Genomic DNA, 21,605 nt, shown 5'->3' on the forward strand with positions numbered 1-21,605 from the left:
TCTGTATCTTAACAGCCCTTCCAATGGACCTCTGCTCCAGATTGCCACCAGAATCTCAGTTCTGGCAGCTACATTTCCCTTTCTTTTACACAGTCATGTATAAAAAGAAGAAAAAGAATTACTGGGGATGGGAAATCTGGGGTCACCAGGAAGAGGAAATGTGATGGCTTCTAAGGAGGGAGTCATTGGAATGGGATGGATTGCTCTGGTTGGAAGTAGTTGCCTCTTTGAAGGCTTAAGTTGCCTTTGAAGACCTGTATATATTTGTGTTACCATCTGTCATTCCTCATGTAAGAGACAGAGTGGAAGAGTAGCCATCTACAGTGCACATGTGTGTACTTGCTAACAGGTTCTTTTAAATATCCGCATACAAATTCACTTGAATCAGTAATCATGTTAAGCCTCTCTCATGGGTGAGCGTGTGCTGTATCCCTAGGAGAATGCAGCATCATATGGGTGCAATGGGGAGGTTTGCATATTTCAGTAACTAGCTGCAGAAACAGCTTGCTGAGATCTTGCTGAGGATGCATATGAATGTTCCCAGAAACAGGAGTTCGTGGGGGGTCTGCTGTGAATTTTGCTACTCAAGCGACATGCTTACGAGTAGGGCTTTTTTTGTAGCAGCAATTCCTTTGCATATGAGACCACACCCCCTGATGTAGCCAATCCTCCTGGAGCTTACAGTAAGCCCTGTACTAAGAGCCCTGTAAGCTGTCAGAAGATTGGCTACATCAGGGCCTAATATGCAAAGGAGTTCCTGCTACAAAAAAAGCCCTACTTAGGTGGCTGCAATTGAGATGCTGATTACTTTTTCCTCTTCATTCTCCTCTCAGTGCTTCAGACAGGCTACCTATTTGGGTTGCTGGGTTTTTTGTTTCCCCCCCTTCAAAGATTTTACATGCTTATCCAGTCAACTGTTTAGCCTTAAAATGAAGAGCTTCTCTGAGAATGGGAAGGAGGTGCCTTTGTGATTTGGACAACAGCCAGTCAATTAGAAGAGTGCATAGTCCTGCTTTCAGAAGGGGCTGGGTGAGTTCATGGTCGACATAACCTGCCCTCCTGGCCGTAAAGGGAGGGCGGGATACAAATCAAATAAATAAATAAGGGCCAAGCAGCCAATGCAGGGAAAATCTGGTTTCTGCTGGGAGCTAGGAGAATCCCTCTGTGGTTACGGTGTGGCACTGCACTTCTGCTGTATCGCACTACTAAAATTATGTATGTTGAGGTGCAGTCTTCTGCACTTCTGGTCATGAGTTCATCCACGATTTCACTCTGAAATCAACTTCCCTAACAAACTTGCTTTTGATGTTCCTTATATTTCCTTAGTGAGAGTTTTAACTGCTCACTTTGTTATACTGTCTCCTGCACTATCAGTGATTTCTTCACTGGAGACCTTTGTCTGTTAATTTTTTCTTCTTATTCTGAAGGCCTTTTTCAGATAAAATGTTCTCCAGTGCTCTGTTTTTTACTCTGTTTATGTCTGTTAATATCATTTAAATTTGGTATTTTACTTGTCCTATTTTTAAATTTTTTGTATGGAATCATGAGCATTTATTTTAACAACAGGTGGAGTATAAATATTCTAAAATAAAGATTGTTACTGTACAGTTATTTTAAAAAATGAGTCAAAACTTGTTAAAGGCTCACTATGTGTAAATACATGCTTATTTCATTTGCTTTGGAACGGTCTCAAGTATACTTACAGCTCTAGTAGTTTCTGAAAACTTGTTGCCTCTGTGCAGGTTTTCACTGTTTGTTTTTTACTGCAGCATGAACTGGATGCTTTCCAATCTCGGGTGCAGAAAGATTTTGACAGTCTTTTGGAGAAAGTGTCTCAGGCTACCCAGGTAATACATGACTGGTTTCAGAAGTGTACAAATGCTGGGGTTACATGGTTGAGATGCTTTTTGTGGCAGGAATACTTTCCCCAACTTTTAAGCTTGAGTTGTATTCCAGTTGCACAGCCAAAATATACAACAAACTTTCAATAACTTGGGCAAACAGCATTGGAATCATTACACCTTTTCCTGGAAGTGTTCCTCTGCTCTCATTATTTGTACAGCAAGTTTCTTTAATAGTCTTGAGTTGAGAAGGGCTTTTCCCCCCTGAATTGAAATTGTATGTGGTTGTCTGGGTTAGTCTCAGTTTATAGATGAAGAGTGAGGCTGGGAAAGAGTTAGCTGCCCATCTCCTCTGTAACTCCTTATCTGATCTGAGGTTTGAATTCATGCCTGTCAGCCAGGTATAAGTCTAACACTGCTCACATGTACATCATGTGATGGTTCCCAAATCTGGGTAGAAGAAAGGGTTCTGATCTACAAAATCTTTCAGTAAGCCAAAAAAGAAGATAATCCAACAAGAACTGATTTCTTAAGATCCATCTATTCATGCATTGCTATGACTTTGTCATATTCCTCATTTTAGGAATACACATGGTGGTAGTGTGTCTGCCTTTGTGCTTTCTGTACAATATCAATCTTACTTTGCTGTGTTTCCCTTCACTGACAACAGGATACGGAGACTCGAATGGTCCAAATGACTTCACAGTGGCAAAGGTAATTTGAGCATCATTAGCAAGTGACTGTAACCCAGCCATTTCCAATCTTTCGTAAATGGCGGTGGTGGGAATGTGTGTAGTGTGCAGGGATTATTATGTTCAAACCAACATTGGTCTTTGAAAGCAAAGCCATACATTTGCAGAACAGGTTTATGAAGCAATGCATCTGAACTCAGCGCTGTTAACATCTTGTATATCGTCTTTGTTTGTAAAACATATGAATCATACAAAGGATAAAATTCCTTGATTATAACCTGCAATCTTACACTGTAGAGGTCCCCCACTTTGTTGACCTTGCTTGGGATCTTGAGAAAGAGTAGAGGGTGCCTCTACAAAATGGCCGCTATAGGCATGCTTCTCTTTGGAAAATCGTTTGATATGGCAGCAATATTTCCTCCTTCACCCCCCCCCTTTTTTTCTTTCTCCACAGCTGCGATCAAACATGCCACACTCCAGAAAGTTAACCCCTTTACAATTATCTGTGCAAACACCTGGAAATAAATCAAAGGGCAAGATGGCACTTGTATGTGCCATGTTGAGAATCATTAGCTGATGTCATTTGTTTTGTTTGAGAACAATAAGTTTAACTTGGGGTTGGATCCTACAGATTTGTTTGGGTAGAAGAGGTATTTTTTTCCAGTGGAAGAAGCCTTCCCAAACGAAGAGGCTGTGCCTCTGTCATCAAAGCAAACTTCTTCTACCAGAGGAAAGTACCTCTGCTAGCAGAATGGATCTATGGGATCTCACCTATGACCTATTAGTCAAATTAAAAAGACATTCTGCACTGCATTCCCTTCTCTAATTTGTCTATAGTATGTAAGCTTTGTTACCATTATGTGCCATACTTTGTGGAGCTGTTAACTTGGTGTTCAATAGGTCTTTGTACTTTTTTGAATAACTTTTCTTTGATAACAAGAGTAAACAAACAGGTGTACTGATTGGCTATCCCATAATTGTTCTCAAGAAGCATTAGAGCTAGATGGAAGACAAATCTTCATTTCTCAGGATTTCACACTCTGTGCAAAATACCCGAGTCTGTGTGTTGTGTAATAATGTTAACAGATAAGCTGTACTGCTTTGATTGTACAGTTTAGTTAAACAAAATTACCATCTTGGGGAGACTTGGAGGAGTTTGCTGGGGTCCCTTCTCCACTGCCAGGCCTACTTTTTGGACCATGGGGTAGGAAAGAAACTCTTGAGTGTTTTCTACTCAGTTATACATCAGGGGCATCTTCAGCCTTTCTGTTTTGCTTTTCAAGCTCTACACAACAAAGTCTGATGGGTGACTTCCGAAAGGAGATGGGTATGCTGGAGGCACAGCTGGCAGGCCTGAAGAAGGAATTTGCAACCTTGGCTGCAGATCAGAAGGCCTTGGCAAAACACCTGGAGTCTGTTCCAGGACAGATCAAGAGAGTGCAAGAGGATGTGAGTTTGCAGCTCCTCTGTGTGTGTGTGGGGGGGGGGGGGGGGTGGGCAGGGCTTGTGGTTTTATCCCTGGTATGATACAGCCAGAGAGCTCAGCTGTGCAATCTGCACTCTGCTATTCCCTTGCTTTTGTAGGGATTGGAGTAGCATAAGCCATCATCAAACTGAATCACATGACTGTTCATCTTGACAGAGCAGTTCCTTGGTGGAACAGGCTTCCTTGAGAGGTGGCGGGCTCTCCTTCCTTGGAGGTTTTTAAACAGAGGCTACATGGCCATTTGACCGCAATGCTGATTCTGTGAATTAGGCAGATGATAAGGAGAGCAAGAAGGGTGCGTGGGGGGGAGGTATTTGTTTAGTTCCTGAATTGTGCAGGGGATTGGACTAGATGACTCTGGAAGTCTCTTTCAACTCTATGGTTCTATGATTCCTTGCATTTAGACGTATGAGTCACATTTCTGACCCCATAAGGAAGATTCCTACATTCCCTATACATTGTGGTACTTCTTGGCCACACTTCCTCATTAGCTGCTGATGCAACAGCAGTGAGTCTTTGACATGTCAGGTTTCCCCCAGTCCCCACAGTGGGCATTCCCCTCAAAGTGACCTTGTGGGAAAATGCATGATCACTCATGTGAATTTTGCCGCATCCCAGATCACCGTAGAGTTTCTATGCGAATGGGAGGAGTTGCACTAGTACTACTGTAATTTTCCTTTATCGGTGTCTCTAAAGACCTGGTGAAACATGCATTGAGCGCATATGAGCCTGTTGATAGCTTCAGTTTCATTTCTAAATTGATAATATTTGCAAAAAATATGAGGCCCTGCTAAAATTTGAAACCAAGCGGATTATAGAGATAGAGATAAGATGCAGTTCTTTCCTTCATTCCAAGGCAAAACAAGCTTAAACTGAACCAAAAATATTTAGAAAGATGGACGCTATTCAAATAGAAAAATACATTTTAAAAAACAAGTAATCTTTTACTCAACAATCATCATAGAGGTTATGAATTAGATTATGGCACACTTAGCTCATTTTGATTTTGATACTTCATTATCAAAATCAAAGCCACAGTATCCCTCCATATCCCTCCAAAGCCACAGTATCCCACTTGGGTCTCTTGATATGCAGGCATATGATAGCTCCAAACACTGTGGGTCTCTGGAGGTATTCCCATCTTTCATGACCCACGGAAACAGTTGATGAATTTGAAGTGAGAGTAATTTTCCGATTCCCTCTTGTCAGTTTACATGCTCTCTCATAAGAGGTCTGGTTGGGGTGAAGAGGAGAGGAGAGGAATGTCTTCACCAACCTATTCTTCTCTCTGATGATTTTAGGTGGAAATCCAGTTCCCCAGGTGGTTTAGCCAATTCTGGGCTCAATCTAGGCAAGATGGAGAGGGCAGTATGTTCCTGCAGCGCGAGGAACTACAGGAACAGCTCCGCAAACTGGAGCACAAGATCCTGGCCAAAGTCTCTGAGGACCAGCAATTGTCTGCACAGGATGTTGGCATAGCCCTCCAAATGGAAGGAGTCATGGGAGTAACAGCAGAGGTGAGGATCTGCATGCCATCTGTCCTGAGTGGCAATTTGTGGGAATTTTATGTTGAATGCTGTTCATATGGGAAATGCTGCTGTGTACTGGACTGATCTCTTTTGCTACTTATTCTTGTGCACCAATGGAACTTATTTGTGTCATATGTGGTTGGTTTCCTGCCTTGGAATATGATTTCAGGGCACGACAACTTCCTTGCATCCTGGTATGAATCACAATTAACCCCGAAAGAGGCACTGTGGAAGCAGCTCCCTGCGTTGTCTCATCTCCAGGAAGCTGTGATGGTAACTCTCTCCCATGGAGCAATAGCACTTACATCAGGCATTCCCCAGATCAAAGCTTGCAAAAGGCTCCCTCCTCAATTATTCTTCCCTGTCTCCATATCTTTAACCACCTAACTACTGCTGTCACTTCTGGCCAAGTAATTGTGGTATTTAGGCCCTCTATTCAAGATCATCTAATTCACTCCACCCTACATGAAAGTATTCTCTTCCCTGCCTCCTTCCTTTTGCATCGTATCTTGACCCAGAAATTCTACATCTTCAATACAACAGTGCATGGCTGATAGTTTATTCAGCCCTGGACCTTCCAGGTTCATCCTGTCTACAGAGCCCAACAACACCTGAACGGCTCATCCCCTCCGAACCATTACCCATGTGTGCCCAAGAGTTTTTCAGCATGCTGCTTATGGGAAATGTTTTCCTATAGAATTTGGTTGACTTTTGTTGTAAATGATCCATATATCACAGCTAGCTTTGGGCATATTTTGACACCCTAGAAATTAACACCTGTTCATCCATCTTGCTGCTCCTGATACCCTGAGTTTTGCTCCTGTGTTCGTGAGCTAGCTAGGTAGCTATTTATTTATTTAGTTAGTTAATTAGTTAGTTCTTTATTTTTATTGAAGTAAAAAGGATCATACAAATATAAGGTAAGTATAAATTTAGCAAAGAGCAGTATATAACAGAATCATATTATACTGATCATTGGTGTACCACAACTAACATTGAGATATGATCCAAGTCAGTTTATAAAATGTAATGGCTATGCAGTGTTTTCTTTGTGGCTGTCATTGTTTTTCTAAAATCCATCCCTACATGTATACATGTACAGTGCTTGTTTTTTTGAAAACATGGTGATGGAGCCTGCCTCAAATTGGGTGGGACACTAGCAGGCCCTCACCAGATTGTATCCTCAGCCATCCAACTGCCTCTTTCCACAGCTGCCTGTTCATTTTGGTAATATCCAATTTGGGCCCGTCACGTGGTAAGCCCTGACAAGTCTCCTCTGCTATGTGTGTTACCAAAGGATCATCAGGTTGTGAGAGTGTTAACAGTTCTCATTTGTTTTCAGCAGGTCACTAACTTCAGCATAAGTCCCTTTCATACAGTTTCTTTAGTCCACTTTGGCTTCTGAAAAAAGATTTTTAAAAAACATTTCACACAATTTAAGGGATGAGACATGGTCCTCCCACAGTTAGTGATGTTTAATCTGGGTTTTGCAAAGCCTATTTTGCTTCAATGTTGTTGTTTGTCTGGTTTTTTGCATTTTATCTTTATATAAAACGGGTGGGGGGATCTGTTTGCTTTCTGAAACCAGTGTGAAAGGAATCTAAGACACCATGTGTATATTGGAGCAACTGATGTCTCTTCACTGGGAAGTGGGTGGCATCAGATTGTTCCACGTGACAATGTTGGCCTGCGGTGTAGCTTCAGTGGTCTGTCTGTGTATTGGTGTGCTGCTGATTATACAACCAGCCTGTGGATTTTTGTAAACACAGTGTTATTCCTACAAAAGCCCTTGTTTGTGTGAAGGAACGCTGGCCTCTCAGAAGAAAATCATGCTTCAGGGGCCTGTGGTGCTCCTCTTTGCAAGTCAGCCCTGTCGTTTTGTTTCAGCAAGTGAACCACATTGTGAAGCAGGCCCTAAAGCGCTACAGTGAGGATCGCATTGGAATGGTTGATTATGCCCTTGAATCTGCAGGTATGGAGACCAGAAAATAAAGTTTTATTTTTTTACATTGTTAGATAAAACATGTTTAAAATTCTGTATAAGTATAAAGGACAACAAAACACATCCATTATCAAATATAAGAAAGTGATCTGTAAGAATGTTTATACTATGACTAATATTCAGATAATCAATGAAATAATGTCAAGCCCCTGTTGGAAAGATTTTCTAGAACTGCAGTTATTTTTTGACTGTATTAAATTAGATTCAGGTAAGTAGTTTTGTTGATCTGAAGCAGCAAAACAAAGTTTGAGTCCAGTGACACCTTTAAAACCAACAGAGTTTCAGGTCTGAAGAAGTGTGCGTGTGCACAAAAGATTACATCCAGAATAAAACTTAGTTGGTTTTAAAGATGCTGCTGGACTCAAAACTTTGTTGTGTTTAAAATGAAGTTTAACCATTTCAAATCACAGGAAAATGGACTAATCAGGTTATGTACTAACTGGCCTGTTGATCTCTTGAATTGTTTCCATGCTGTGAGAGGGAATGGAGGAAGAGAGCCTGAGAATCATGTTTTGTTTCGTAATGGGGGGGGGAAAAAGAAACAAGCTTTAACACTAAAAGAATAACTGAGACATTTGGGCTTTTCTTCATTCTCATTTTCTTTTGTGTATTCCTGTTTCTTTGGGGGTTCTTTTCTGTTCCTCAGGAGTTTTTCTCCTTCTACTGGTCAATGTGATATTACATTTTGTTCTATCTCCCTGCAGATTTAAATTGCAGGCTTTTAATGCCCAACATAAAGTGGTGTGATATAAATTGACAATTAGAGGAAAGTAAAACATGCAGAACAGAAAAAAGTACCCCAAAGCAACAGGAACACATGAGTGAAGAAAATGAAAATGTGGAAAAGCCCTTCATAGGAAATTTCTAATACAAGCATAAAATCCAGAGGGAGGCCCTTTCTCCATTGACTGTTGTCTCTGAATGTTTCATTGCCCCCTTTCACAAGTTTGAACACCTTCAAAGAAAGAGCCTAACCCCTCCCCAGTTTTTTTAAAACCAAAATAATATGTGCAAATTTGTGTACAGTGGTGTAGTGGCAAAACTCCATCTCTCTTGGACTGCTTTTATTCCAAGTATTTCCCACATTCCATGTGCAGGTGTTTTCATGTTTCTGTACAATAACATGCTCTTTTTGTGCACAGACCATTAACAGACTATTCTTCTACAAACAAATCTGTTTCATTTTAAACCTGTTTTTAAAAAACACAAAAGACTGTTTCCCAGGCAGGACACTATTAGCAGGTGCAGTTGCAGGACTTCCGTGAAGAGCCAGTGAGCTACTTGTCAGATACTGTTCATTTGTTGATGACAGCAAGGGCCATTCCTGGCAAGGATTATTGTAGTAGAAAAGAATTGTCTGCCTTTTAGACAGAGGGGAGGTATTGTAAAAAAGCTATTGTATTTCTGTACAGCGCTGCATTACTGATGTTCCTCAAAGTAAATTTTAAAAATAGAGTAAGAGGAGAGAGAATGGGCAGTTTCACACAGAATCACATAAATAGCCAGATGGTCCCAGAAAAATTACACTGGTACAGAAGCAGCTCAGGTTGTCTCTATTAAGGGTTCTTTTAGGTGATTTTTAATTCTCTGGAATGGTTTATGTGTCATCTTTTAAAATCTTTGACCTGAGGGCAACACGATGCAGTTCGGCTTCATCTGTCTCTTCTAACTACAGGGGCCAGTGTTATCAGCACTCGGTGCTCAGAAACCTACGAGACCAAAACAGCCCTTCTGAGTCTCTTTGGGATCCCCTTGTGGTACCACTCTCAGTCTCCACGGGTTATTCTGCAGGTAAGGGTCAATACAGAGGCCTTTTCCTGTGTTGCCTTCAGTTACTCTGTTCTTCCTTTAATTTTTTAAAATCCAACCTTTGTTCCAATAGGCCCAGTATGCATGGGGGACATCCCATTTTATCCTTACAACAATCTTTTGAGATATCTTAGGCTGAGCAAGAGAGCATGAGAGAGAGGCTGGCTCAATGAACAGCAGACTCAGATATCAATAACATGGTGGCCATGAATAAGGAACCATAGATATTGATGCATTTTCTTTACATAAATGTTTACTAGATGGGAGTGGGTGCTGAGAAACTCAGTCATGCCTTGAGGTTCAAGCCATTGTAATTGCAGAAAATTTACATGACCGTGCTTTCTCAGCCCTGACTGAGGCTTTCAGTATGCTGGAGCTGGGCTTCTCTACAGATCACATTTCTTGGGCTGGACTATTTCAGAGATTTATTGGAAGACCAGAAATACCATAAGAACATAAGAGAAGCCATGTTGGATCAGGCCAATGGCCCATCCAGTCCAACACTCTGTCACACAGTGGCCAAATACACACACACACACACACACACACACACACTGACAGCCACTGATGGACCTCTGCTACATATTTTTATCCAATCCCCTCTTAGAGCTGGCAATGCTTATAGCCGCCGCCACCTTCTGTGGCACTTAATTCCACATATTAATCACCCTTTGGGTGAAGAAGTACTTCCTTTTATCCGTTTTAACCTGACTGCTCAGCAATTTCATTGAATGCCCTCGAGTTCTTGTATTATGAGAAAAGGAGAAAAGTACTTTCTCTAGTTTCTCCATCCCGTGCATAACCTTGTAAATCTCTATCATGTCACCCCGCAGTCGACGTTTCTCCAAGCTAAAGAGCCCAAGCGTTTTAATCTTTCTTCATAGGGAAAGTGTTCCAACCCTTTAATCATTCTAGTTGCCCTTTTCTGGACTTTTTCCAATGCTGTAATATCTTTTTTTGAGGTGAGATGACCAGAATTGTACATAGTATTAAGAACATAAGAGAAGCCATGTTGGATCAGGCCAATGGCCCATCCAGTCCAACACTCTGTGTCACACAGTAGCCAAAAAAATTATATATATATACACACACATATATATACACACATACTGTGGCTAATAGTCACTGATGGACCTCTGCTCCATAGTTTTATCTAACCCCCTCTTGAAGCTGTCTATGCTTGTAGCCACCACCACCTCCTGTGGCAGTGAATTCCACATGTTAATCACCCTTTAGGTGAAGAAGTACTTCCTTTTATCTGTTTTAACCTGACTGCTCAGCAATTTCATCGAATGCCCACGAGTTCTTGTATTGTGAGAAAGGGAGAAAAGTACTTCTTTCACTACTTTCTCCATCCCATGCATTATCTTGTAAACCTCTATCATGTCACCCCGCAGTCGACGTTTCTCCAAGCTAAAGAGCCCCAAGTGTTTTAACCTTTCTTCATAGGGAAAGTGTTCCAACCCTTTAATCATTCTAGTTGCCCTTTTCTGCACTTTTTCCAATGCTATAATATCCTTTTTGAGGCGCGGTGACCAGAATTGCACACAGTATTCCAAATGAGACCGCACCATCGATTTATACAGGGGCATTATGATACTGGCTGATTTGTTTTCAATTCCCTTCCTAATAATACCCAGCATGGCGTTGGCCTTTTTTTATTGCAATCGCAGCCTGTCTTGACATTTTCAGTGAGTTATCTACCACGACCCCAAGATCTCTCTCTTGGTCAGTCTCTGCCAGTTCACACCCCATCAACTTGTATTTGTAGCTGGGATTCTTGGCCCCAATGCGCATTACTTTGCACTTGGCCACAAATGAGACTGCACCATATACTTATACAGGGGCATTATGATACTGATTTGTTTTCAATTCTCTTCCTAATAATTCCCAGCATGGCGTTGGCCTTTTTTTATTGCAATCGCACACTGTCTTGACATTTTCAGTGAGTTATCTACCATGACCCCAAGATCTCTCTTGGTCAGTCTCTGCCAGTTTACAACCCATCAACTTGTATTTGTAGCTGGGATTCTTGGCCTCAATGAACAAGTTCCTCATAATTGGCTGATGTCATGGAGGTGGGTAACAATGATATGATGCTGTCAATATCACCACAAGTGCCTCCATGTTGTGAGAAGGGGGGATAGAGTGCTTGACTTAGAAGTGCAATTTCCAGTAGTATTTTTGTGTTGGTGATAATGTGTAATTTCATCCTGAAAACCATAGAAGATAAATTGCACTCTTATTCATTCATTCATTGAGATTAATATGTTGGTTCCCCTTTCTGTACATGGGATTTTTGCTCCCATGTGCATTACTTTGCAGGTGCCCACATTGAACCTCATTTGCCACATTGATGCCCACTCATCCAGCCTCAACAGTTTCCTCTAGAGTGCCTCACAATTCCCTCTGGTTTTCACTGACCAGAACAACAGATAATGGTGGATAATTTTCAAAGGGAGTAAAATTAAGGAAGTGTGACGTAATAACTGGGTGGAATCTTGGGCATGGAATTATGTGGTGTGTGTACTACTGACGCGTAAATTTGACAGTGGCAGGTTTCGAAGTGAGTTTGCATAGTTCTATGGGTTGAGGCAACATTACACAGGTCCAAAGGGCCATTTTAAATCTTTGAACTGCTAACAAGAGGTGTGATTTTTTTTTTTCTTTGGGTAGAATGGTCACTTAGTGTCCCTGTGCTTTAGGACAGAAGGGTCATATGTGTGCTTGTTTTTGTTACCCAAGAATTGTGGGGTGTGCTTTTTTTGTCTGACTACACTACAGCCAGATGTCTACCCTGGGAATTGCTGGGCATTCCAAGGCTCCCAAGGGTTTGCTGTCATCCGCCTTTCGAGCAAAATCCATCCCACTGCAGTGACACTCGAACACATCCCCAGATCACTCTCACCCAAAGGAACCATTCCCAGCGCCCCCAAGGACTTTGCAGTCTTCGTAAGTAATCTTTGTATGTAGCAGGGCAAGTTGAAACCAGGCACATTGGGATAATGTCTTTCCATTTTCACTTGGAGGAGGAGGAGGAGGAGGAGGAGAAGACGACTTAGTGAGGGAAAACAGTTGTGAGATAACAAATTAGTAAGATAAGGAATTATTAGGCTGCTGTATCTACAACACAAATGTTGTATCTATTTTCTGCTAGTTCAGCCATCATGGCTTCCCCTCAAAATCCTGGAAGATGTAATTTGGTGAGGCTGGTGAGCATTCTGTGTCAAACAGCTCAATCTAGGATTGGGAAATACCTGGAGATTTTGGGGGTGGAGCCTGGGGAGGGCAGGGTTGGGGGATGACTGGAACCTCCATGGGGCTGTGATGCCACTGTCCAAAGCAGCCATTTTCTCCATGGAAACTGATCATGGTTGTCTGGAGATGAATTGTAATAGCAGGAGATTTCCAGGTGCTGTCTGGAGATTGGCAACCGTACCTCAGTCCCTCACACAGGACTATGGCTCTCCAGGCTTTCTAGTTGAGAGGAAATGAGTATTAAGCCTGTAGTGCAAGAATGTCCAGTGAGATTCCTTAACTAGCTTGGCCTTTGAGAAGGAAGGGGGTTAAGTATTTATAAATATCAGCCTTTCCCCCCCTTCTGCTCCTATAAACCCCTTATCCCTTTACTGTTGTGTGTGTGTGCTTCAGCATGCAGCTACAAGAGTGGCATTTAACTACACTTGTATCCATCCCCCTCCACCCCCAATCCTGTGGTTGCTCTATTCTCCCCATGGCCCTTGTCTCCCTCTCCCCAACCTTTGTTTCCACAGGGTTTGAATGAAGAAGGGCAGCAAGAGGGCATTCACCTTGGGAAATTCACATATGACCAGGATGGGGACCCCATCCAGACATTCCATTTGCAGGTAGGAAAAAGGACAAGAAGCCAACACAAAAGTTGGAGGGGGGCACTACATACCCCAAGGGATGGGCTGCACCACACGTTAGCCAACTGGAACTCCTTGGTTTCTAAGATACAGGCAGCAGGTTTGTTATTGAAATGGGCTGGGGCAGAAAAGCCAGCCACTCCAGCCCCAGGTAAAAATGATAAATATGTTTGCTTAACTTCAGTGACCCAAAAGCCTTGCATGGCACTGCCTGGGTGTCATGAAACTCACTGAGTCATGATAGCATCTATAAGCTCTGTGTTTAGCAAGGTTGTCTTTGTTCCAGTCTGTGAGTTTATCAGGTCATGGAACAATAGAGTTGGATAGGATTCCCCAATATTAGCCTACCAATCCTTTACCTAACACAGTCTCAATGGCAGTGTCCAGGGAAAGACCCTCATTAGAACCCCGAATGTAACCTTCATGGTCAGGGACACTGTCTCTTTTATCCCTAGAGTCTGAGGCTTAAACACTAGGGGAGGGATTGATTATGAGTTTTCCTATGGCTGGCTGGTGCCAGTCTGATATAATTTTGCACAACACTGCATTATAAATATTCTGTTATTCAGCATTCCATCTTCTAAGGGCTGAACTTTTTAAAAACAGCTGTGTCTATGTTCCCCATAGTAGCTGCAGAGATGACTGTTAAAAAATAAAGCAGAGCCTGTTTGGGCTTAGGACACTGCCACGGGAGGAAGGGTTCCTACCTCACCTCCCAGCTATTTGCATGAAAACTTTCCTGGGGTGTGTAGTATTTCCCCATTTTTGCTATTTGAAAAATAGGCGTCTAGCTTGGCTCTAAGCCTAGTGATTTCAGTGGGCTTCAACTGTGGTCACTGTGCACTGGTGTCTCCCCTTTCCTTTTACATAGCAATCTTGCAAGGTAGGCTAGATTGAGAGAGCAACTGGTCCAGAGTCACGCAGTGTGCTTTGAACAGGGATTTGAACTCAAAACTTTCCCAATCTGAACCTATCACTAGTCTCTGATGTGTTCTGCAGGAGCATACCAAAAGCTGTTCAGTTCTACAACTATGACAGAGCTCTGCAAACATTTTTAGGTTGATAGATGACAATGATGTCACACTCAGAAGGGCATCCCTGCTCCTCTGTCCTCTGAAAGTATTTGCAGAGTTTTGTCATAATATAAAATTGTGCAGAACTTGGTTACAAGACAGTGCCCCAGTTCCCAGCAGCAGCCAGAACCCCCATTCCTCCTTCTCATAGTCACCCAGGCTTTTTCAGTTTTGTTTTAAATGAGCAGGACAACCAAAATAATACATGCAGACCTTGAATTCAGCACCTATCTACCTGTCTATTGAATAGTAGGTGCATCTGCATAACAATCCCTGGATTAGGAGGGTGGGCTTTCCCACACCCCCAGCAGCCCTCATTGACCCCTGGAGAAACCCGCACCACCCTTTCTCCACTTCTGCTGTGATTTTGGGCAGCAGGTGGCTTGCTGGCCTTTTGACTGGGGGAGGACAGCCAAGGAGATCCCCAGGTGAGCGAGGCCTGCTTGGGCTGGCTGGATCTCTAGCCAGCCCAAGCCGGCCTCATTTGTCCAGGGCTCTCCTTTCTGGTATTGGGTTGCTTTTGGCTGGTGGGGGGGCAGGATATGCTAATGGTTATGTTAATGAACTCCACCACCTATTTTTCTATGAAACAACCCCTGAATGCATGTATCGTGTTCACTGAATTTCCACCTTTACATCTTACCCCTTTCATTGCAGAAGTATGAGGGGAAAGAGGCTACAGATGCATTTTTTAAAAAATTAAGGCTGTGAATTAAGAGATGCTGATGTGCAAATTGCTATGACAATATTCAGTAGCTGAATTAAAAAAAGAAAGAAAGCAAAGAAGGCCCCAGTGGCAGAATTGCCTGTACAGGGACAGTGAAAAAGACTGCAATTTTTGCTGGGCCAGAAAAATATTAATTTCCGGACTTTGCTGAGATCTTCCCCAAAATTTTGCACAAAGCAGGTTTTGAAAAGATCAGACAAAAGCCAGGAAAAACACAGGTGTATGAATGCACCAAGATGTGGCGAAGTGGGAAAAACCTCACTTTCAATCAGCATCAAATCTAGGATAAATAAACTGTGTGTTTGCTCTCAGGAAGTTCATGGCTGAGCAAAGATCTGCATGTTTCCAGTCCTAATTTGCTACTCCACACTGGCTTTCACAGATATGCGAGTATATCAGATTTCTGACTGGGCAGGCTGCTACTCTGGTTAAGTAGCATGTGGACTTCAGAGAAAACCAGGCCATAGGCTCCTCCCCTCCCTCATTTTAGCTCCGCTATTTCTTCTGCTTCCATAGAAGAATGGAGATCTAAAGCTTCTCTGGGTCTTAGTAAAGGGTGTCCCTTTTTTACTCCTTTCCATCTTCAGGATGAAGATAAGAGTGCTGCCTTCCAGCTGGTGGAACTGAGAGTTCTTAGCAACTGGGGCCACCCTGAGTATACCTGCATCTATCGCTTCCGGGTACATGGAGAGCCAGTCTCTTAACCCCTCCCAGTGCCATACCCGTGCTAGCTGGCTACCTCAAGTTCTTCACCTCAAGAGTGACAAAGGCAGTGCCAGAAAGAAGAGCAGCAGGAGGTGGGCAGCACTGTTTTTGCTGCGTTGCTCATCTGTGGGGAGTGGGCACTCAGCAGCCACCTTGTGGTCAATTTATTCTCTTCGTGTGTGGAGGAAGAAGAGGGCTCCTCAATTTGATCTTTTATAAGCTGCTTTTTAACGTGTGTTTTCTCTTTTTGAAAAAGCCTATGCAGTTCATACTTTCCTCACACCCCTCTCCACAAGCAAAAATTGCTTTCCAGGTTTTCCCTTGGAAAGCTCTGTCAGTGGTAGATCTAGTGCTATATACCTAACTATATCATGCAGGAGTATTAGTTTATCCTGTTTGAGGACAGTAGGTGGCTTCTAAGCTGTTGCTGTCTCCTTTCTGGGGCTGATGGAGCTCATTGCTGCTTTTACCTCATTTATAAAAGCTGGCTTGGTGTTGATAGCAATAGGGACCTACAGTGCTGTACAATAGGAATGGGCAGATAGGCAGAAATAAGTATTCACTTATTTAAAGAAAGTTTTCACATGCCAGATGCTGCAGTCTTGAAGGACATGAAAAGCCTGGTTTAAAAGGAAAAACAGTAGAAACACCGTCTTGAGTATTATAAGCTTCCCATTCCTGACAGGGCAGGCTACTGTCAAGACTCAGTCTCATACCACAGTGTTAACTTTTTTTTGAAGCTTCATGGGGAGTGAGGAGAGAGAGAGGCTGGGGCTTGCATCAGCCTGGAAGAATTTCCTCCTAATCCCAAATATATGGAGGCTGATTGCTGCTGTTCAGGGGCAAGAGAATGTATTCTGTACAATTCTGCCAACCTTCCATTCTCATGTAGCATATTTTAACCCAGAGGCTATTTCCCTGCAGGTTGTGCAATGTTGCAAATAGGACCCATGTTTATTTACTTTATATCTAATCTCTGAAGGGCTAAAGAAGAGTCACTGTCAGACAACGCATCGACTGTTGCGCTAGCTAAATGCAGCGTTTTACCCTGTTTCAGGCTTTTCCTTTGTATAGACTGTAGTCATTTATCTGTTTGCCTCATGGAAAATTGACGTACTAGCTAGAACAAGCATTTGGTCAGGTGCATTATTGTCCTGTTACATGGTAGGGAAAACCTTTACTGCAGTGCTGCACCTGAACTTCCTCCTCTACACATGCAGCCAAATGAGGGAGGTCAGAGTTCCAAGTAGGGAACTGCAGCAGTGGGGAGGCTGAGTTTTTTTTTAAACTTGCCTGTATATAAACTGACAGCAGAGCTCAGCTTATACCCCCTTTCCTCACTGCTGTGCTACTTCTAAACTACAGGAACTGTTGGCAGGGGGTGGAATGTTAAAAAATGGAACCCCTTGCCTTTAGTCTGAAGCAGACTACCTCATTGGGTTGCAGGTGCAAACCAGGCCAGTTGAAAAATCCAGGTAATAACTGGCTGTTTTCACACAGTAAGAAGTCTCCATGTTGCTTTCATTGTAGCTGTGCAGCAAGGGTGTTTAGCAGCAGAGCTGCTCCCCGTAAGTTTCCTGCATATTTGTATCCAATTTTCTCTCATCTTTCCATACAGCTCCACTGTGACTGCTATGGCCTCTTTTTTTCCCTTTCTGCACACATGGAACCAGGGAGGTTCCATGTGTACAGAAAGGAAATTCTGTGTGGAAGCAGTTGTGGTAAAATTTTTATTGCCACCTAGTAAAGCAACACAGCAAAGCTAGCTTACCACTTGGTTACATACATGCTGTAGTAACTTGGTGGTGGAGTGTGCTGTCATGTTACAGCCAATTTACGGCTTTTCAAGGCAAGAGATGTTCAGAGATGGTTTGCTATTGCCTGCCTCTGCATAGCGACCCTGGAGTTTCCTTGACAGTCTCCAATTCATCCTAATCAAAGCCAACCCTGCTTTAGTGTATGAGATTGGGCTAGCCCGTGGTCTGTCAAGGCCTGTGGTAACTTACCTCTTGGTAAATGGTTGTTGAGAGCTGTATTCAGCAGGAACAGCCCTCCTGGTATTTGATACCTCATTAATTAGTGCCTTCATTTTAAGGCCTCTAACAAAAAGATGAGGGACAAGCAGATTGCTGATATTTTCAGCTCAGGCAATTCCTCGTTTTGTCATTTGAAATAATTTTGCCATCTCAAGTGTCATATGCTACTTTACTCTGCATACTTGTGCATAAGGCACAGCTGTGGGAGGGGAAAAATCAGTTATGTTTGTATATCAAGGGAAAATGGTTGGGTTTAAGATTGTAAATAGTGACTATGAAAAGCAGTGCATGCACCTCAGAGCAATGGGGAATCAACAGCGTTATATGTATCTGATCACTTCAGTGTTCTTGGGTTGTGAGGGTTAATGACTTTGCCTCAAGGGAGATAGTGCTTAGCTGGTGTAATGTAATGTAATGCTGAGGTAGATCTAGGCTGTATTAGTATTACTAGATCTTGTAAATATAGAGCAAGGGAGATATATATATATATAGTCACTCCTAGAAGCATCCAAGAGAAAGCTCTTGTAGGTGGGAGGAAGAATGGGCACTGAAAAACACCTTCAAGTTAGACAACTGAACACATTGCTGGACTAGTTTTTATTTGTAGGAAATTTTTAAATGAGCTTTCTATGAGGGTAAAAAACCCCAAGAAAATGCAATCAGTAACCTGTACGTTTTTTCAGTGGGTATCTGTTCCGATCAAGATTGGAGTCAGGAAATATTATTTGCTCTATTGAAGAAGGCATCTCAGCAGGGGCTGTAAAAATACTGTCATGTATTTTGGCCTGCAGCAAATCCCTTCTTTAGAATATTTTGATGACTACATTCAGCATGACAGCAAGGGACCCATTCTGAAGTTAGTTTTCCCTAAGATACACATAGGGAAAGCCATTGCAACTCCTTGTAATTGACCATTCAGACATTACCTACTAGGACATACACAAGCGATGATTCTTAAACTACCTTTCAAGTTGCACAGGGCTTATTCCTATCTGCCACCCTTTCCTCAACCCTTCTTTCATTTTAAGATAGAAGTAAGTAAAGAGTAATAGAATCAGCCTTATGACTGCAGCTTGGCTGGTGAGCAGCTCTGGGTAAACTAGTTGCCTGCATGAACTCACCAAAAAAGGTAGAACATGGTTTGCTTGTGCAAAGATTTTGCCCTTTGTTTCTGCATTCATTTAGATCAGGGAAAGGTATCTTTTAATATATACTTGGAGTGCTATTTATCATATCAAAGAAAAATGTTTGAGTTATAGCTTAGCTCTTTGTACTCTCTGCAAGATGGGAGTGTTAAGCACTGATATTTTTAGGAAACTGTCTATTTGTTGAAGATGGAAAAGCTTGATTCAGCTTGAGAAAAAGTAAAGAGATATCTGAGTGCATATATATGATCAAATTTTTAAAATTTTGAGTTAATTGATCTAGTATAGTTACTGTACTTTGGATCTATAATTAAATCACTTATATGAATAATGGTCTTTCCTTAATCATATCTGAAACATGTATTTTAGTCACACTGTGACGTTCCTGAATGCAAGTACAAAAGGGAGATTAAAAATGAGAAGTAATTAGTCATGCTTGGGAGAGCATGGGATTTCATTGACACCAGTGCAGCCCTAAAACGTGTCCTCATTGTGGTGCTGCCTGCTGACACTTTTCGTGGTTGCTTAGAGCTTTTCAGAAAGTGGGTGAGGCTAGGTGAGCATTGGCTGTGGAGATTAAAAGGCTTGCTATTAAACAGGGGTTTCACCTGAACTGCTGGAGAGGTACTACGCAGAGTTATATACAACCTCAATCCCTGAAACCCACAAAATGGCTGTCACACCTCTTGTGACAGCCATTTTGTGCCCAGCAGCCTGCATTTGTGTTCCAGTGGTACCCACAAGTTCAAAAAGGTTTGGGAACCCTAAGCAAGAATTGTGACTTATACATTCATTGTTACTCCTATGAGTTATTTTTCCCATCAGCAGTCACATGCAGCAATACACATCCCTCAGCTTTTTGGTACTGTAGAATATAGAAGCATCAAAGCACCACTGAGAAAGAAGAAAATGCAGTTAGCAGCTAGAAATGCAGTTATCCATGGTAGCGTGTACAAAGCACCTTTTGAAGTATGGTTTGCTTCTCCTGTATCTACACTGTAGGAACTTCCAATTTGTATCTCTCTAGCCTGTTACAAATGCTGCACTATGTTGTTCATCATTTTATATCTACGGATTGTAATTTATGCCTATGCACACAAAAAAATCCAAAACAATAAATTATAAATTTAAGAAGTGTTTTACAACACTAGTTGTTGCTATGGAGGGGATATAAACAGAGGGAAATCAGAGTGCACCCAATGCAATCAGTATAGAATTTTGTTCTCAAAGTTGACTTGAACTGGATGTTTTGTATCATGGGCTATGACAACATTTAAGATTCCATGTTAATAATGTAACAACCTAATAGTCCCAGGAATCACATCCAGCCATTACAGTGGACTAATACCTACCTGAATATACAACTGCTTTTATTGTACTGGCACAAAATAGCTCTGCATAGATCTTGCTGTGTAGACTCTTACACTGGGGGTGACTATTTTAGTTTAACACTGAAGCTAAGTAATGAGATGACTTTGGATTCCTATTTAAAGGGTCAAGTAGCTTTTCAAGACCTCAGGACACAGAGTCCCCCTTTACTACTAATTTTTAAGCATTTGGGTTCACCATGTTATAAATGAGAGATATTCCTCTTCTTCCAGATCAGTGGGGTTTTTTACCATGTTGTATTTCACACTTTATCTGCTCCATTCTTCCATGTTCCTTAAAGATGACTTCCTTGGAAGTTGTACAATGTGTAGATAGCTACAAAACCAGCAAAAGTAACACATTCATTACCGGAGGAAAAATTTCAGCAAGTGCATCTTCTCCCAATGCCAGAAGCACTCTTCCATAAAAATACTTGGTACCTTCTTTTTGTTTAGCACTTATTTGTACCAGAGTTTGCAATAGCAGAGTGCCTTTGACCTTTGTTGTAAGTTCTCCCTCATACACCAGACCCCTGCCTTTCTAGTACAGACCTTTACTGCTGTTTAACTAGGAGAAATTTCTGCTACATGGAGGCAGTATGTTGGAAAGTTCCACATTTGGTTTGACTGTCTGCAGTGATTCTCTTTCACATTATCTGAACTGAGCTGTGATTTCTGAAGACTCACACTGGAATCAATGATAATTTTTTCACACTTTCCTTCTTGCTACCACAGGTGCAACTGGACTTCTACACAGCAACTTTTGCTTGTAATTTTTTTTTAAAAAAAACTGGCAGCTTAACATTGTACTGCTAGACCTTTGTACTAAAACAGGGGTGGCCAAACTGTGGCTTTCACACATATTGTGTGGTTCTCGAAGTTCCCACCGTCCTATCAGCTGGCTTGGAGAAGGCATTTCTCTCTTTAAATCATCTCCATGCCAAGCCAGCCAGCATCTTGGAGAAATGTGTTTAAAGTTAAAGTTGCTTTCTTTCCACATATTCCTCCCCCATCTATCTGCTTTCCTCCCTCCCTTTCTTCCTTCATCTCACAGCTCTGAAACATCTGCTGTATGTTTCATATGTCTCACTTTAAGCAAATTCAGCCACCCCCACACTAAAATATAAATCAGGTTCTGGGTTCCCAGTCATTTTTTTTAAGTCACGATGTTTACAGGTAGCCCTTCCTGCATGCAGCTTTATGAAAAAGCTGCTTCAACTTTGCAAAATGTGCACAAAAGAATAAGCTAGACATAACTGCTTACAACTGGCTTATTTTAATATCTGGGAGAACTAAAAGCAACAAG

General features: G+C 42.0%; 1 protein-coding gene across 1 annotated transcript in view; it reads left to right on the top strand.

The window, feature by feature from the left end:
* Positions 1-20,063, top strand: part of SUN2 (Sad1 and UNC84 domain containing 2) — a 39,474-nt gene extending 19,411 nt beyond the window's left edge. The window contains exons 10-18 of the mRNA XM_060245456.1: positions 1,770-1,847; positions 2,512-2,555; positions 3,817-3,982; positions 5,321-5,536; positions 7,436-7,520; positions 9,226-9,341; positions 12,144-12,311; positions 13,133-13,225; positions 15,634-20,063. Coding sequence (XP_060101439.1) covers positions 1,770-1,847; positions 2,512-2,555; positions 3,817-3,982; positions 5,321-5,536; positions 7,436-7,520; positions 9,226-9,341; positions 12,144-12,311; positions 13,133-13,225; positions 15,634-15,750 — 1,083 coding nt within the window. The 3' untranslated portion in view covers positions 15,751-20,063. The remainder of the gene's footprint in view (positions 1-1,769; positions 1,848-2,511; positions 2,556-3,816; positions 3,983-5,320; positions 5,537-7,435; positions 7,521-9,225; positions 9,342-12,143; positions 12,312-13,132; positions 13,226-15,633) is intronic.
* The last annotated feature ends 1,542 nt before the right edge of the window (positions 20,064-21,605 follow it).

This window comes from Heteronotia binoei, chromosome 8, assembly GCF_032191835.1.
Source record: "Heteronotia binoei isolate CCM8104 ecotype False Entrance Well chromosome 8, APGP_CSIRO_Hbin_v1, whole genome shotgun sequence".
Lineage (NCBI taxonomy): Eukaryota > Metazoa > Chordata > Lepidosauria > Squamata > Gekkonidae > Heteronotia > Heteronotia binoei.